This window comes from Epinephelus fuscoguttatus, linkage group LG3, assembly GCF_011397635.1.
Source record: "Epinephelus fuscoguttatus linkage group LG3, E.fuscoguttatus.final_Chr_v1".
Classification (NCBI taxonomy): domain Eukaryota; kingdom Metazoa; phylum Chordata; class Actinopteri; order Perciformes; family Serranidae; genus Epinephelus; species Epinephelus fuscoguttatus.
The window spans coordinates 35,352,741-35,369,969 of NC_064754.1; the positions used below are offsets into that span (position 1 = coordinate 35,352,741).

The 17,229-nt window shown below is 40.9% G+C and overlaps 1 protein-coding gene across 1 annotated transcript in view; it reads right to left on the reverse strand.

The window, feature by feature from the left end:
- Positions 1-919: 919 nt before the first annotated feature.
- LOC125886215 (sphingosine kinase 1-like) overlaps positions 920-17,229 on the reverse strand; it is a 55,586-nt gene continuing 39,276 nt past the window's right edge. The window contains exons 3-5 of the mRNA XM_049572241.1: positions 16,200-16,294; positions 15,662-15,777; positions 920-6,515 (exon numbers count right to left, since the gene is read on the reverse strand). Coding sequence (XP_049428198.1) covers positions 5,636-6,515; positions 15,662-15,777; positions 16,200-16,294 — 1,091 coding nt within the window. The 3' untranslated portion in view covers positions 920-5,635. The remainder of the gene's footprint in view (positions 6,516-15,661; positions 15,778-16,199; positions 16,295-17,229) is intronic.

The following is a 17,229-nucleotide window of genomic DNA, read 5'->3' on the forward strand; positions in this document are numbered from 1 at the left end:
TAAAGTTATGATTTGTAGCCTGATTCCCTCTGTACAGATGTCATGACTATATTGAAATATATAAATACATACAGTATATATTTAACACAAACCTGAGTTCTAACAAGTCACGTGGATGCTTGGGGCATATATGTACAAAATGCTGAGTGTGTATTGTACTTCTGATTTCATTTTTTAATGGTTTACTTCTGTTGCGTTAAGACGACTGTATAGTGATGTATTAAACTTTGCAAGCAGTACCATAGTAACATTGTGGCTTATATTTATTTTCTTAGCTGTTGTATTGACTGCAGATAAGCCGTCAGCTACAAAAAATGCAGACACAGCACTGGAAAAACTGAAATATAGTGAGGTGAAACCCTAAGCTGAGTGAATCCAGGGTCAGCTGTCACTTTTACTTTTATTGCCGATATTAATTACAGACACTGACGATCCTCCAGGCTTCCTTTGATGATGACCTGTAATGTTTTGTATATTAAGCTGTAGTATTTTATATATAATCTGTTGTGGCAGGAAGGTGTGGGTCATGCATGATTACACTTTATTTTTTCTTTTAAGATCATACATCAAGGTAGTGGTCTGCATATGTCCTCTGGTGCATTGAAGAGAAAAGATGTTCTGAACTAGCTTCATAAAGTTTATTACCTGACATTAGTGTATTTTCTACTCCATTAAATCTGTTATCCTGCACCTGGGTTACATATGCAGGTACCTTGTTTTATTTTCCTGACCTCAGACTTTTGAATTCAGTGACAATGATTATATCTGTGTCAGGTTCAGCAAGTTAAACTGTGGCTTTTGCACCAGAATGACAATGAGCTGTGGCCAGTAACTGTTCTGCCATCAGCAAGGAAATACTTCACCTCAATGTCCCAAAATCAGAAGCAGACAGCATTTCACAAACCAAATCACAGACAGCTTCTTTATCTTCATTTATTTTAATTTCTCAATCAAAAACACTCAGCAGAATGTTTGTTTCGATTATAGAAAAATTACAGACATTTGTCTAATGGAAAAATAGATCTCTCTGTGAATATAGAATCAATCATTCAATCTTCAATGTGCCAGAAAAAAAATAAAAACAACTATTTTCCCTTCGCCATTAACATAAAACACACAAGACAACGACAGTTGAGAAGCAGCAGGTAAAGACGTAAACAGCAAATCAACAGTTTCTTTCATCTGTCTTCAGGTCGCTGACACAACAGACGTCAGGTCCCTCGTCATCTCAAACTTTTATCCGTCTGATTTAACTCATTTGGGTTTTCAATCACACCGACCCACACGGAGAAATTGAATTCAGGCTGAAGGCTGTCACTCCAATTTATTCTCCTCAATGAAAAGCTGAAGACTTAAAGCTCTCCCCAGTAGTGATTGATGAAGAGGTGGCACCATGGCAACAATATAACAGTTTCTACAGTCAAAACAGCAACGTGCCACAATTACACTTATTTTTCTGATGTTTTACTGTCTCCAGTTTGTTCAATAATGTGTCTGCTCCTCTGAGCATTTTTAATGGTGATGAGAAAACAAATGAGTTGATGTTCAAATGAGAAATCAGTGAATGCACCACCGTGCTCAAACCACCAGGAGGCAGCACAATCAAGGCACATCAAACAGGTAGAAGGACCACTGCAGCACTCACAAGAACCCTGACATTGCATAGAAAATAAAATGTATGAGCGTGGTCAGTAGCACTCTGTGGTGTAAAAAAGATTATTGTTATATTTGTGGTTCCCAACTAAGAAAAATCTGCAGGGTCAAAGGTAACAGAAGATTTTTTTTTAGTTTTTCAATCCATCCGTCTTTCTCATTCATTACTAGGCCCCTAAAATCTTTCAAATGAAACAGTCTCAGCAGGTAATTCTTGCTTGAACTCACAAGTAGACCTCATCTTAAAAGGTCACAAGCCTAAGAGGTTGGGAAACACTGTGTTGGGTGTACAGTACGTCGACATTTAACAGTCAGTAACCTGACTCCAGGTTTTTGGTGCTACGGACCACATTTGTCCCCTAAAACATCAGCGAAAGCAAAGTGGAACAAGCATGACTTCAAGTACTGTTTCCTTCTTATGTGCTTGTAGCTCGTCAGCTGGATTCCTGTCGCAGAGTCCTTCATGAGTAAACACAATTTAAACCGACTACATGAGTTAAATGACAGGAAATCGACACCAAGGTCCCGCAAAAGGCTTTGATGCGGCGTTGGCAACAGACTTACATTGTGCAAATACATGTAGAAAAAAACAATGTTATTAAAATAAATTAATTTTGGTCTTTCACAAGTCAATTCATTACAGTGTTAAACAGCTGATTAAAAACAAAAAACATGAAAATCTTGTATTTAAAATGACAAACAACAGTAAGTCAAATTTTTTTGGATTTGTTGATGCCTCTGTTGTGTGTGTGTGTGAGTGTTTGCTTTGAGGTGAAATGAGCTGAAACAAGTCCACCTCTCTTCCTCCAGTGTCAGGACAGTTTTCTAATGCTCACAAATTATCTCTTGTGGTGAGGAGGAAGAATAAGGGCGCACTGACAGGAACACAACGCCGCCTACCTCATGCAGCATTTAACAAGTCGATACCCCCCCCCACCACCACCCCCTCCATGCACTCCCTACACTCAACATGCTGTTTTAACCAGCTTGAACCCTCTAAAACTCTCGCTTAAGGCCACTCAGAGTTCATCTCACTCTGACTCAACGAAAAACTGATTTCTTTGTGTCCACATCTGATTTTTGTGAAAGTGAATCAAACAAATGTCTGAAGAGATTTGGATCGCAATTAAAAACACATTTAAAAATCTGACTTTACTGCCCGTGCAGGCCGAAGCCTCGTTTCCTCTGTGTGACCTGAAGCTCAATGGTAAGGACACCTAGGTGATGATCATTAATAAATCTCCCATAGGGACAGCCTGTGCGTGTGTGTGTGTGTGGGTGTGTGTGTCTGAAAAGCAACTGGGGCCAGAAACACTCAGGACTGCAGTAATTAAAAGGAACCTATTATGCTTTTCTTTATTTTCTGTCATATATATAATGTTAAAATGTCAGATGTTAGTATTAAATTTGGAAAAACGTTCAAATAATGAGGTAAACAAAAACAAAAAAACTTTTTCTACTTTCGAGACCAGATTACATGAGCTCGTGATGGATTTCTTTAGATGGTCATCTGCTCCAGGCACATTACTACAAGTGTTTACATTACGTAGGCTACACTGCTACATGTAGCTACATGCTAACATCAGGGAAACCTGTGATTTTGGTTGCTTTGAATTTCTCCCCAAATTTGGATCATACACCTGCTGGAACATGTCCAGTTTTTTGGTTTAGAAGCTGTCATTGGTGATTTTTCATGGTAGAAAGCACTGTTACGCTACTGTCGTACCCTGGCTGCAAGCACACCGCTACATGTAGCTACATGCTAATGTCAGGGAAACATGTAATGTTAGGTGATGTTGTTAATTCTCCTCATTTTTGGATCATTTTCCTTCTGTAACAGTTGTGAAGATTTTGGTTTACATGCTTTTTTTTGGTGATTCTCTGTCTTTTCGGTTACTGTCATTCCCCCAGCTGCAATAATGACCAATCACAGCAGACTGGGCTTATTCAGGAGGGGGGACTTAAAGAGACAGGTGCTAAAACGGAGCGTTTCAGACAGAGGGTGAATACACAGGTTCCAGCAGACAGTAAGAGGAAAATAAAGTGTTTTTGAACAGTAAAGCAGGTAGTCATGTTCTCGTAGAAACCTCAAGTACAAGTATGAACCTGTAAATGAGCATAATAGGTCCCCTTTAAAGCAGCGGATGGATGGATGAAAGCAGAAGAGGAAAAAGGGATGGAGGGATGCAGCCTTGGAGCACACTGAGGCACTAAAACACATCAATCACCCGTCCAGAGAGCTGCAGGAGCCAATGAACACTGTTATCATCAGTCTGAGATGTTCAGCACGTTCCAGGAGGTATTTTGCACAAGTTTGGTATTGAAATCTACTTTCTCTGGAGAACCACGTTCCCACCTCGTCAGTCTCTGCGTCAGTTAATTCTTAGTTTGAGTGTTTCAGGCTCTCTGTGGTCGATAAACAGTCACAAAGCCTGTTCGCCTCTGTTAAAACCAGGGCCAAGATGAGATCCCTGCTTCCTCACATTTACTGCATCTCTCTCACACACACACACACACACACACACACACACACACACACACACACGATCTCCAACGTACTGCAGAGGAACCATAAAGGCATAAATCCAACCCTTTCCTGTTACTGAAGATGCTGTAATTCAGTTTGATATGTCAGCTTCAGCACAAAGAGGAAACCTTCTCCATGCAGTGATAGTAAAGATGAGATACTGGAGGCTGAAGACGGTGATGGTTTTACTTCACATGGAGGCCAAAGGCTTCGTCATGAGATGATGAATCGTATTGGTTTGATTTGTAAATTGATGCTGACACATCTACAGTAAGCTCAAATGTGGCAACGGAGTCCCAAAGAGTTCAATATTAAACACAGGCATGAAACTGTGAAACAAACCTCAGCGCATTACTGTGAAAATATAGCTTGTTTCTTTACATAATAGCAGTTTGTTGCAGATCATTTTTACTTTGTTTCATTTTTCTCTTTTCTTTTTTGAAAATTTCCTTCTCAGTAAGCTGCTCCAAAGTAAAATGTCCTTCAAATTTTTATTTTTTATTTGTGTGCACATGTTAACCATAAAAAAATTATGTATTTTATATATATATATATATATATATATATATATATATATATATATGTATTTTAGAAAAGGGCTGACATGATATCAGATTTTCACTACATGATTGTTGTGGCCAAAAGAGTTCACAATAATGATATTTTTGGGATATCTATTGAAACTTTGGGGGAAAAAAAGGAAAATTCTATCAGTCAAATTTAACTTTCTTTACTGTGTGTTTTGTCTCTTTTTGGCAAATGACTTGCACTCAAAATACGAGTGTAGTGGGGTGAAGAGAGAGTCTGTCATCATAAAAGTTCAAAATTGCACTTAATGGATAGTGAAAGGGCAACCGAATGGCGTTGCGGGAGGGAGACAAAGCGTAAACGGAAAGAAACGGAATGATTTACCAGGCGATGCATGATTTTCATCATATTAGCAGATATGTATTATTAACATGATATCAATATTTCACTTTTTAATATCACTGTTATCGTCAGTACCGGTATATCATTAAAGTGTATCTTGACTGACAAAGACTTTCTGAAATAATATGTCTTTGAATTAAAAACAAACAGTGTGACATAAAATAAACACTGTTGTTGTGAAAAGAAGCAGAATGAAAGAACAATATAAAAATGTTTCAGGTTATTTTAAAATTGGATGATTATATTATGCATCCTGTCTGCATTTATAATTTAATTCTATCCATTTAATAACGTTTGACAAATTTATTTAATATTGAACTCCTTGGGCCTCCATACGTGGCACTTGTTTGTCATATCATAGCATAAAACACGGGTCTTCTGTGTACCGATGAGAGGCTGACGTTGCAGATAACAGTGAGTGAGAGTTACATCCATTGCTTTGCTCCGTACCTGCACATTTCTAATTTGAAATTCTAAAATGTTTTTATTGGGCCTTTAACAGCAGAGGTGAAAGCTGGTGTTTGTTCATCCACTGATTAATCTCCCCAGGCCTCTGTGCACCTCTGCCTGCAGCGGCCCATACTCCACCACCTCTCCGTCTACTGTTATTATCCCTTTAGGTGAATACGGCTCCAGTCTGAGCGCCCGCACCTTCGTGTGCACCAAGTGTTGACAGTTAGTACTCAGATGTGCACCCTTCTCCATGGCTAGGAACAGCCTCAGCAGCGCAGTGCGTGATATTCCTGCTCTGACGTAGAAGAGATGGATGACTCCATCGTCTGTGGTGGCGTCTGGTGCTGCCATCAGATCCTCAGCCAGGTGGGACTGGTACATGGCCAGCATGAGGACGAAGTCTTCCTCCGGCACTACCACCCAGTTGCTGGGCAGGGGCTGGTCCAGAGGCAGCAGCAGGGAGTCAGACGGGCCGGCGAGGGGTTTGGTGGCGCTTCTAGAAGGCGTGCTCTCCGTCCTCCTCACTTTGAGGGAGTTGTTGGAGTGGCAGGAGTTGTGGAAGGTATTCTGGCAGGGAGAGTCTCTGGATGGTCGAGAGACCGCAGCCAAGGAGGACGCCTGATTGTTGCAGTGCAGCTTCATGTTATTTCCTAAACCCTCCTCCTTGCTGTAGTCCTCGGTGGCGGGCAGGTAAGCCAGTTTGCCCTTGTAGACGCGGAGACAAGCCAGCCTCACCAGCGTGCCGACAGTGAACCGGGCAGCTCCCACGTGACGGTACTTCTCGCTCTCTATGTCCACGTCGGCCACGAAGCCCCAGGCCAGCGAGAGGAAGGAGAAGAGACGAAGGCCGGAGGACAGATGGATGGAGACCAGGTCCATGTGGGCCACGAGTCCTTGACAGAGCAGGAAACCACAGCTGACCAGGAGCTCCTCGCTGGACACTGGCGAGGCTCTGGAGACACGAAGGGGGAGGGATAAGAGTGAGCCACAAGAGGCAGAGCTGGACTTCAAGCAAACATCTAACCACAGAATTCATCTTATGCTGCCTTCAAGTGACAGCTAAACTATGGAGACTGGAAGTTGTGCTCAAACTGTATCATTTACAGGCATTTATAACATGTTTCATGAAAAATACAGTTTGAAATCATCATGGTTCTCTCTTTCATGACTCTCAGGTGCTACTGTATATGTGAATGCTCTATATTATGAGTGTGTTTTATGTGTAGGTTTCTCTTGTTAGAGAGATAATGTATTTCAAGAGACTCCTTTTTAAATAAAGGCTAAATAAAAGGAAGGTTATTCACATGAGTGAGTGGGTAAGTAGATGAGGTGTATTGCTAAGACAATAAAAATCCTCTGAAAGCAGAGACAGCTGGTAGAAGTGATGAAACAACTGGTTAATTAATTAATAAACAGGACTGAGAATAAAGCTTCAATAATAATTAGTGCTGACCAAAATGTGTCAGATATGGCACTAAATGACCCTTGATCTATAAAATAAAAAACTTTCCCAACTTTAGACTAAATATCTTTTGGAGAAAGCTCAGCATTTATCACTGATGCATAAGCAGATTGGCCTGAATGTATTAATTGAAAATATATATATAAATATATAAATTATATTCCTCCCAACTAAGGAATTAAAAAAGTACTGATATTCAAAATTCAACCTTGACAAAGAAACAACAGTTCAGAAAAAAAATAACCACAAGATCTATTTAGCTGCTCTGGAGCTTTTGATTATGTCCCATGATCTTAATCAGCAGATGTGATGGATTTGTAGATGTTCATATTTCCATTTTTCTGAGCACAGAAGTTATTCAAGATTCAAGACCTTTATTTGTCCCTGTGGGGTAATTGATTCTGCCGCAGTAGCAATAAAAACAACAACAACAAACAACAATGACAACAAGGTTGACACACACAAGGCAACAGTCACATAAAATCAGTCGTAACTAAATAAATAAAAACGTATACATGAATAAAATGTGAACTAATGATGATGCTACCTGTACTGTACAGAGTTAAGCAGTGAGATGGCAGAGGGTATGAAGAAGAATTTGTATCTGTTAGTTTTGGCTAATGGTTGTCTGAGGCGGGAACCAGAGGGCAGGAACTTAAATTCTGAATGCAGGGGGCGAGTACCAATGATTTTACTGCTGACTTTTGTTATCTTGAGTGATGCAAGCCAGCAAAGCAGAAAGCAGAAAAGGTGACAACAGACTCAATAAAAGATCTATAAAACACTGTCATCAGAGATTTGTCGACCCGGAACTTTGCCAGCTTCCTTAGACAAAACAGACGCTGCTGGCTTTTCTTGATCAGCATGTCGGTGTTTTTCTCAAAAGTCAGTTTATCGTCAATTATGATGCCCAGGTACTTGTATGAATCGACAATCTCCACAATTTCTCCATTTACAGTGGCGTTTACAGGGGCAGGGTGGTTGTGTCTAAAATCGATGCACAAAGTGCTATTAAAGTGCTCAGAAAAATAAAAATGTGAACATTTGCAATATAAATGACAACTGAACAAACTCCTGCTGATAAAGATCATGTGATATGATCAAAAGGTCCAAACATGACTTTGTGGCAAGACTGTTTTCAAAACAGAAAGAAAATATTGTTTTGGTATTTGTACTGAAACTTGGATATCAAATCAAAAATCTTAAATGCTGCACTGCCCTGTTAAAAGACTGATACCTACATGGATGGATGATCAGATGGATACATGCAGAACAACCAGTAATTATAAGATGCTAGATTAAGGTGACTTTGCTTATTCTGCTGCAGCAGCACAAAGTATGTGAGGCTCGATTTCTAAAACCAAACAATGGCCACCAAGGAACAGCTTCCACTTCAGGGTGCTTTCAGTCAATATTTCTGACCAAATACACTTGAGTGTGTGACAGGTTGTGTTTACAGCCTCCAGACTTAGAAGCAGTGGAGCTCGTCTTTAAGGCGGCAGCAGCTCTTTAAGTGGTCAAGAAGGTCTTGGTGCCAATTTAGTGGGCAGAGATGCACCAGATCCAAAATGGACTCCAGTCCTCAACTAATGACTATTTTTTTATTTTATTTTTCTTTAGTTAACGTCAATGTCCGAAAATAGTGATAACTTGCCGTAGCCCACAGTAACGTATTTAAATAACCTTTTTTGCCATCAACAGCTCAAAACCCATTCAATTTATATAATATAAAACACAGAAATGCAGCAAATGACTTGAGGAATCATTTCAGCCCCACAGCAATCCTCGAGCAGGAGACATACTCAAGAATCTAGCTTCAAAAATAAGACGCAGACACCAAAATAAAAACAGGAAGGCGCACTTAATATTTTTGGGTTAGGAACTGGGTCGAGGCTCGAGTGTCTTTTGAGGAGTGAGCTATAAGAGGAGTGTTACACAATAGCGGGGTAACTATGACCTTATTGTGAGATCATAAAACAACAGAGGAGGGGTGAGGGTGGGGGAGTAGGGTGACTCAGAGAGGGGGGTTCAATAAACCAGGAGGCTTGGGGACAAATCAAGGAGGTGGGACAGAATCAGCTCATGGGCCTTCAGACATGACAGGCCAGTCAGACAACAAAGACATGCCCATCTGGGAGAACGGAGACAAGGGTGGAAGGTCACGAAAACACACACACACACACACACACACACACACACACACAGATTTGCCTGCTGTTACCACCCACAGCCAATTACAGTGACGACTGGATGTCTCAGCGGAGTTCAGTGGCGTTGGCCCTGCAGATATCTCCATATTCATCATCCTGAATTTATTCACCAGTCAGACTATACAAATAGTCTCATCTGCATTTCCACTGCTCCCTTTCTTTCAAGTCATTGTCTGGTAAAAAGGTCAAGAAATAAGATGTACAGCCTCGACTGCTGCAGCTGGCAGTCAGTGGTGGAAAGTAACCGAATGCATTTGCTCAACTACTGTACTTAAGTACGATGTCGAGGTACGTGTTCTACTTTTTACTCCACTGTTCATTTGACAGCTATAGTTATGACATAGCTAAGACTTTAGAGACATGCTAGCAGCTCTTTTAGCTGAATACTAACATCTGCAGCCAACATGCTCACTATGACCATGCTAACATGGTGATCTCTAGACTAGCATGCTAGCACTGGCTAATTAGCACTAAACACAAAGTACAGCTGAGGTCGATCAGCCTGGGACCCAGACAAACGCAGGATTATTATGCTAACTGACTTGCGGAGCCTTTGCGCTTAATACAAAATACATGATGACATCATTTTTTGCGTGAGAACTGTCAGGTCGGGAAAACTACGGCTAGCATAAACCTAGCTTAGTAAGGAAGAGTGCTGCTGAGGTGTTTTCGAAACCAAGATGGCTGCAGCTGATGTGGAGCTTTCTGTTGGAGTACTGATTTTAAATTCTGATGGGAAATGGCAACACTCGTTCACACACACACACACACACACACACACACACACACACACACACACATTGATGATACACCATAACAGCTCTGTTTACATTTGATCATCACTCAGCACTACATCACGTTTCATTGCTCTGATGGTTGGGGTCCATGTCATTGGTTCGACATCCCATTAGTCCGACTGTCCGCGGTGCTGAACGGCTCACGGTGGGCGTATGGTGCGCCGCAACTGGCTTGAGGCGGTGCAGGCTCACGGCTTATGTGTTTGTCACTTTCTTTTTCATTTTAACCCACAACATGATCTTTTCCTGACCCTAACCAAGTGGTTTTTGTGCCTAAACCTAACCAGACCTTAACCACAGGGCATCATGATGATTTCGGAACAACGGGACTTTGGAACAATGAGTTTAATATAGTCGGAACAATGGGATGTCGAACCAATGGGCTGTTGAACCAACGGGCAGTTCCCAATGGTTGTAGGTCTATGCAATTGTGTCCAGAGGCATTTTGGTCTACTGACACTGGTAACAGCCCATGGAAACTGAAAATGAACTGAGAGGCTCCAGACTAATTTGCATTTGTGAATTAGTCTGGCGATGCCATGGCAGAGGCTAACGGGAATGTTTTGCATCTTAATTATTAGACAAACTAAAATTGTGACCTGATGGTGGCGCTGATGAGTCTAGGGATCACCAACACATCAACACAACACAATTCATCCTGAGGAGGACATGAAAGTTGGCACCAAATTTTATGGCAATCCATTCAACAGATAGCATGGCTCAAAACATACAATAAGCTTCTGACCAGCCAATTTATTAGGTACACCTGTTCAACTGCTTGTTGCAAGTATTTAGGCATGTGGACATGGTCAAGACAACCTGCTGAAGTTCAAACTGAGCATCGAACAGGGAAGAAAGTTGATTTAAGTGACTTTGAACGTGGCATGGTTGTTGGTGCCAGACAGGCTGGTCTGAGTATTTCAGAAACTGCTGATCTACTGGGATTTTCACACACAACCATCTCTAGGGTTTGGGCCCCTTAGTACCAGTTGAACATGGTTTAAACACCACAGCCTACCTGGGCATTGTTGTTGACCCTGTCCATCCCTTCATGACCCCAGTGTACCCATCTTCTGATGGCTACTTCCAGCAGGATAACACGCTATGTCACAAAGCTCAAATCATCTCAACCTGGTTTCTTTAAAATGACAATGAGTTCACTGTACTCCAGTGGCCTCCACAGTCACCAGATCTCAATCCAATCGAGCATCTTTGGGATGTGGTGGGACGGGAGATGCACGCCATGGATTTGCAGCAGCTGCATGATGCTAACATGTCAAAATGGACCAAAATATCTGAGGAATGTTTCCAGGAACCTTGTTGAATCTATGCCACGGAGAATTAAGGCAGTTCTGAAGGCAAAAGGGGTCCAACTTGACATTAGCAAGGTGTACCTAATAAAGTGGCCAGTTAGTGTACAGCATACTGTTGAATATCAAACTAATGGTTCTATTTGGGGCCTTTTGTCATATGTTGCACATGTCTATAAGGTCCCCAGTAATCCTCTCACGCCCCCTATGATTTATCTTGTGACCCTTTGAAGGGACTCCGACCCTTATGTTGGGAACCACTGAACTAAACTAACTAACTGTATATAAAGTAGTTAAAACTAGCTGGACCAGCAAAAATATAAAATGGTAATAATGTCATATAAAAAAGTATATCAGTCACAGGGGGCACTTTTTAGCTGAGTAAGTACATTTTACTTTCGACACTGCTTTATCAAAAACTGCACATCATGACCGTCATGAAGGTCAGATTTTCTGCAGGACTGCTGCATTAGACTGTATTAGTTTTAGCTGCTGTAGGTTTACCTAATAAAGAGGCGACTGGGTTTAAATATGCGACTTGTATGTCCAGATCATGTCCATGTATTTTAAGGTGTTTATGCAGTGTCTGTGAACCACCAGGGGAGGGAGACTCTCACTCACCAAGTGTCACACCTGTCACTTCAGAAACCGTCAACTGCTCAGCTGATGTTCCAGCTCGTGCTCATTATGTTTGTGTACAGACACACATTAAACCCTCACTCAGCGAACCTGTTCACTGTATTGCATAATACCAGATATGTTCTAGCTGTCACTCGTTTGATCCACGTATCCTCAGTGAACCCTACATTCAGCTGGGAATAATACCAAATACACTCTGGCCACAGGGCCACTGCAGGACAGCCTGCAGCAACCAGAGAGAGAGATTTTCTGGATGCCCCGGGAGTGTGAGAGGAGCGTAAACAATACAGAGTCTGGTCCCTTCCTCTCATTGTTCCTGCCGCTCTGGCTGCAAGACCATTGTTTGATGAGAAGCTGATTGGCAGATGCGGTGGAAGTGATGAATGAGTGCGGCTCTGTGGTGAAGACAGACCCATCAGTGTGAGGTGTTTTCTTTCATTTCATTTCATTGTGACTTTATTTAAATTATCCTTTATTCAGTCCGGAAAACTGCAGCACAAAGGCTTACATAAAGGATGAGCCAAAATAAGCAAACACACTGAGATACAAAATGACAGATTATAAAATAAATAAAATAGTAAAAGGGCAAGATAAAGCCCGATGTGACCCACAAACAGTAGGAGCAGCTTAAAGAGGAAGAGCCTCAAAGCATTTCAGGAGATTTTTAAATTCCCCACGTGACTTCAGAACAGAAAGGGCAGAGTATTTGAAACACAAGCAACAGAACACGGGCACATTTATACAGCCAGCTGTACAAGATGCAGTGTCTTCATAAAACCAACTACCTACACTCGACTACTAAGAGAGAAGGTCAGTGTGCAGAGAAATAATATTCCATGACACAGACTTGGCACAGAACATTTCCTGCACCACAAACTGTGGAGCTATGCGGGGAGTCACAGAGGAAATAAAGGAAAAGAGATAAAGGGATATTATAAAATTTGTTCAAACTCTTGTCATCTCACAAACTCTCTTTTTTTGTCTTTTGTTTTGTTGTCTGGTTGGTAACTAGTGATGAGAAGACCGGTTCTTTTAAGTTAACCAGTTTGTGTCGTTCACCCGCCACTAGTGAAGAGAGTCATGAACGACTCTTTTGGATCTTTTGATTCACCTACACTTGGGAGATGTGTATGAGCAGTGAGTTTGCTTTTTTTGTAGTCTAATAAACAAATAATTCTCTGGCACAAAGTAGCCATCACAAATGTACCTTTATGATTTCAGTCCCAATCAGCTATCGTTCTTCGGATCAGTGACTGCATTAGCTCGTTGAATGAGTGCGTCACTCAGCAGCAACTCTCACTTGATGTTTGGCTTAGTGGGGGTGTGTTCATGAACGACTAATGCTTCAGTTAAGGGGGTGCGTACCACACAGATAGTGTGGAGCAGCAGCTCCTAGAAGATAATCTGCCTCTTATGCACAACTGCATATGCACCATATAGAGGAAAATTTTGGATTTCCTACAGATTGCAAATTGAGTTCATTTGTTCCTCTAGAGTTGTTCAAAAACATTCTTTCTTGAATTTAACATCACTGATGCTAATGTCTGTCTGTCTGTCTGTCTGTCTGTCTGTCTTGTTTCAGTCTGAACCACTTTGGAAATTTTCATTCATGTACAAAACCGATGAATCCTAATGACTCTGGTGATCCCTGATATTTCCTCTAGCGCCATCATTAGCTCAAAATCTCAACTTGTCTAGTGCTTTTATTGATGACAAGATTCCTGCTAAACTAACAACATTCCCATCACCCTCAGCTGTACTGTGTTTAGTGCTAATTAGCAAATGTTAACATGCTAATGTGCTAATCTAACATGGCAACCATGCTAAACATCAGCATTATAACATTGTCACTGTGAGCATGTTGCAATGCTAATGTTAGCATTTAGCTCAGAGCAGCTCCACAGAGCTCACATACAGAACACAGCAAATATTAGAGATGACGCAATTACATACAAATGTTTGATATGTTAATCTCACTACAGTGTACACAACTGAGGGTCTATATAAACAAGAGAGTGATTTTCAGACAACAGATGTTTCTCCACCTCTGAATGTGATCAGTTGCCATTATTGTCCATTGGTTCCTCCTTTGTCTCTGTCCTTCAACTTCTCTTTTCTGTTCTTTGTTCTGGCTGAATGAACTCCAAACAATCACTCAAATGAGCAAATCATTAATAATTGATAGATTGGAGAAGTGCATTTTACACTGAGAGGCACCAGCAGGCAGGCCTGTGTGTGTCTGAGGCTCAGTTATACAAAGGATACTACATCTGTACTTTAAAACGACATCTACATTTTTAATCATTACATCTTCATACGATAGCTGTATCCGGAGCATTTATCACCACAGAAAAAAATATCAGTTTAGGGATGCACCATATTGGATTTTTTGCCAATATCCAATATGCCGATATATAACAACTTATTTTGCCGATATCCGATAACCAATAACTGATATCAATATATCAGCTTTTTTCCCAACCTAATTTTAGTGATCATCAAGTCTCTTCTGTGTGAAATATGCATGAATACTCTTATTGTGACGGCCCATCAGCAGATGGAGACATGAAATACAATGCTTTTCAATGAATCTAATATTGTATTCATTGTGCAAAATAAGAAAAAGCATGTTGGCCGATACCAGTGACATGCCGATATTATCGTGCATCCCTGTACCTGTTATTATATTTATACACAGTGGAGCCTTTAGTGGAGCCTGCTGTACAGGCTCCACTAAAGTATACCACTTACTCAGAGGGATTATGCCCTTTACATACAGCATGTCCTTGCCTGCAGAGCTTCACCTGTACATTCTGCACATGAGAATAAAAATGGAAAGAAATGCTTTTATTGACAGCTGCATTAGTGTTCTGTCTCTGGTCCACAGGTAGCCCTGTCAGACGATATTTCTACAGCACCAGTCACACTACTTGCTCTGAAACTGCCCTTTGCATAGCCAGATTTGAAACAGACTTATCTGCATGCAGTGTATACATACTGTGTGTCCTCGCAAATGGAACTCACAGCACCGCACCTGAAATGGTGTGACTCGATTCAGTATGTTCCTTGCCTGATATAAGACCGAATTGTAAACTTGTTACGCTCCGTTTCAGTCAACTCGAACTCAGTGGAGTGGGCGGATTCAACGGTCTAGGCCCAAGTATGTTACCTAACTGCTTAGACTGGTTCCTGTTGAGCTCTAAGTTGTGGGTTAGGCATGATGTAGTGATGACGCTGCAATGTGGCATTTTTTCCCACAGCTTCAACACTGTTAATGTCCTCATCTAAAGTCATGGGCTGCAACTACTCTTTATTGTCATTATTGATTAATCTTCATATTATTTTCTTGATTAATTGATTATTCATTTCATCTATCATATGTCAAATTTGTTGCTTTCCTCAACTAACTACAAAATCCAAAGATATTCAGATTTACTATGATGAATGCGAAAATTAATTTCAAAAAAACCAGCAAATAGTTAACATTTTAATATTTGGTTGATCAACTGATCATTATTGAAGCTCTACTACAGTAAATTAAACGTCACTTCACCCAGCCAGAGAAGTGATGTGTGTGTGCAGCCGTGACAGAAACAATAACATAACCACACCAATGTATTTCTACAGTACGAGGTGGATGGGCATGTGTGGTGTTATTTAGGATTCCTCATGTGGCTCACCCAGTGTAGTGATGTACCGATGCAGCCAAAGCGTTGCCTGATCCACTAGGAAGGATACCCAGCGGGGTCCGGATGGCCTCCTCCCAGTCTGGTCTCTCCAGCAAACCATTTATCACCTGACAGACAGAAAATACAGCTTTGATTAGGTGGGCAGAAAGAAACAGATATCAAATCATTATTGTATTGGAGCACACAGGCCTGTTATTCTAACCTCAAGGCTTTTACGATACTGATTGAAATGTGCCTGGGTAACAAAAAGATTCTTCTTAGTCTTGTTCATTTATCTTTTAAATCAGATTTTCCTATATTATAGACTCTATGCTTCATCAGAGTTCATACACTGTTGCTGGTGTTAAAACACTGAAGATGAGTTTTTCTAAAAACACTTTTTTCATTTAACAAAAGAAGCAGTAGAAGCTCTGGAAACAGACCTGTGTAATGTTGATGCAATGTTTTAGTGTCCTACAATAATGTAAAGCCACACTGTTTGTGCATGTGGATATGAATATCGTGAACATATGCAGGTGTCTCTCTTTACCTCAAACAGGAGTCCATCTCCAGACATGATGACTAGAGCGTCCCACTGTGAAAGGTCAGCCTCCTTCACCAGCTCTCGGGCGTGGTTCTGCCGCTCTGCAAAAATCACACACGCATATAAATACCAAGTGTGTGTTCACATGGGTGTGTGTTTCCCATTTTAAAAATTTAGAAAGTAAGAGAGAAATTTGTGCTGTCAGCTTCCTCTCTCCACAAAGAGGTCAGAGGTCACGGTCAGCTCTAATGGTGGTGTGAGAGACATTCGGTGTCTTGCTGGAGGACATTTCCATTGGTGTTTGCTTTCAGAAGTTACACATGTCACAAAAACGTCAGTCTTATTTAAATAACAACAAAAAGAGATCTCAGGTAATCGAAGAGCCCTGGTCCTCCTTGTAATCTTCTCTTTTACTCTCCAGTTGCCAAATTAAAGTATCACCGTGGGAGTGAAAGCTGATATACAGTCTTAAATGAAGCTTCTGCCACATTGCCAATTAGATTGGAACAACTAAATTACCCAGGAGCACTTCATTAAATTAATCTGGGGCTGAATGATCTGATGAAGTGGGGCCTCGGTGACAGCTTCCTCTTAAGGTGAACGACACTGGGGGAACTTTTTGAGAGATTGTCTTTATTGGCATTGGTGTGCACAAGGAATACAAAACAAGACTAATTAAAGGAATACTGCACTCAAATGACCATTTGTATATCAATTACCCTGTGTTAAGTTGAGTTTGTGAAGAAAACATTTGCACGTCTTGCATGCCTTTGATGAATGAAGAATCCAAAAACTGAGAATATTCTTGATGAATAAAAGTCATAGGGCTCTGTGTTTACCAACAACAAAAATATATCAACACAACTACTTACAAACGCTCACACAACTCATGCAGTATAAACAAGTCTCATTTATCCAGTCGTGTGCTCAGTACTTTCCAAACACGTGCATTTTGGCTAGAGCCTTACTATTTAGAACTGAACTAAAGGTGAAACTTATCTGTGCTCTCCTAAAGCCAGACTCCATTAACAAAAAC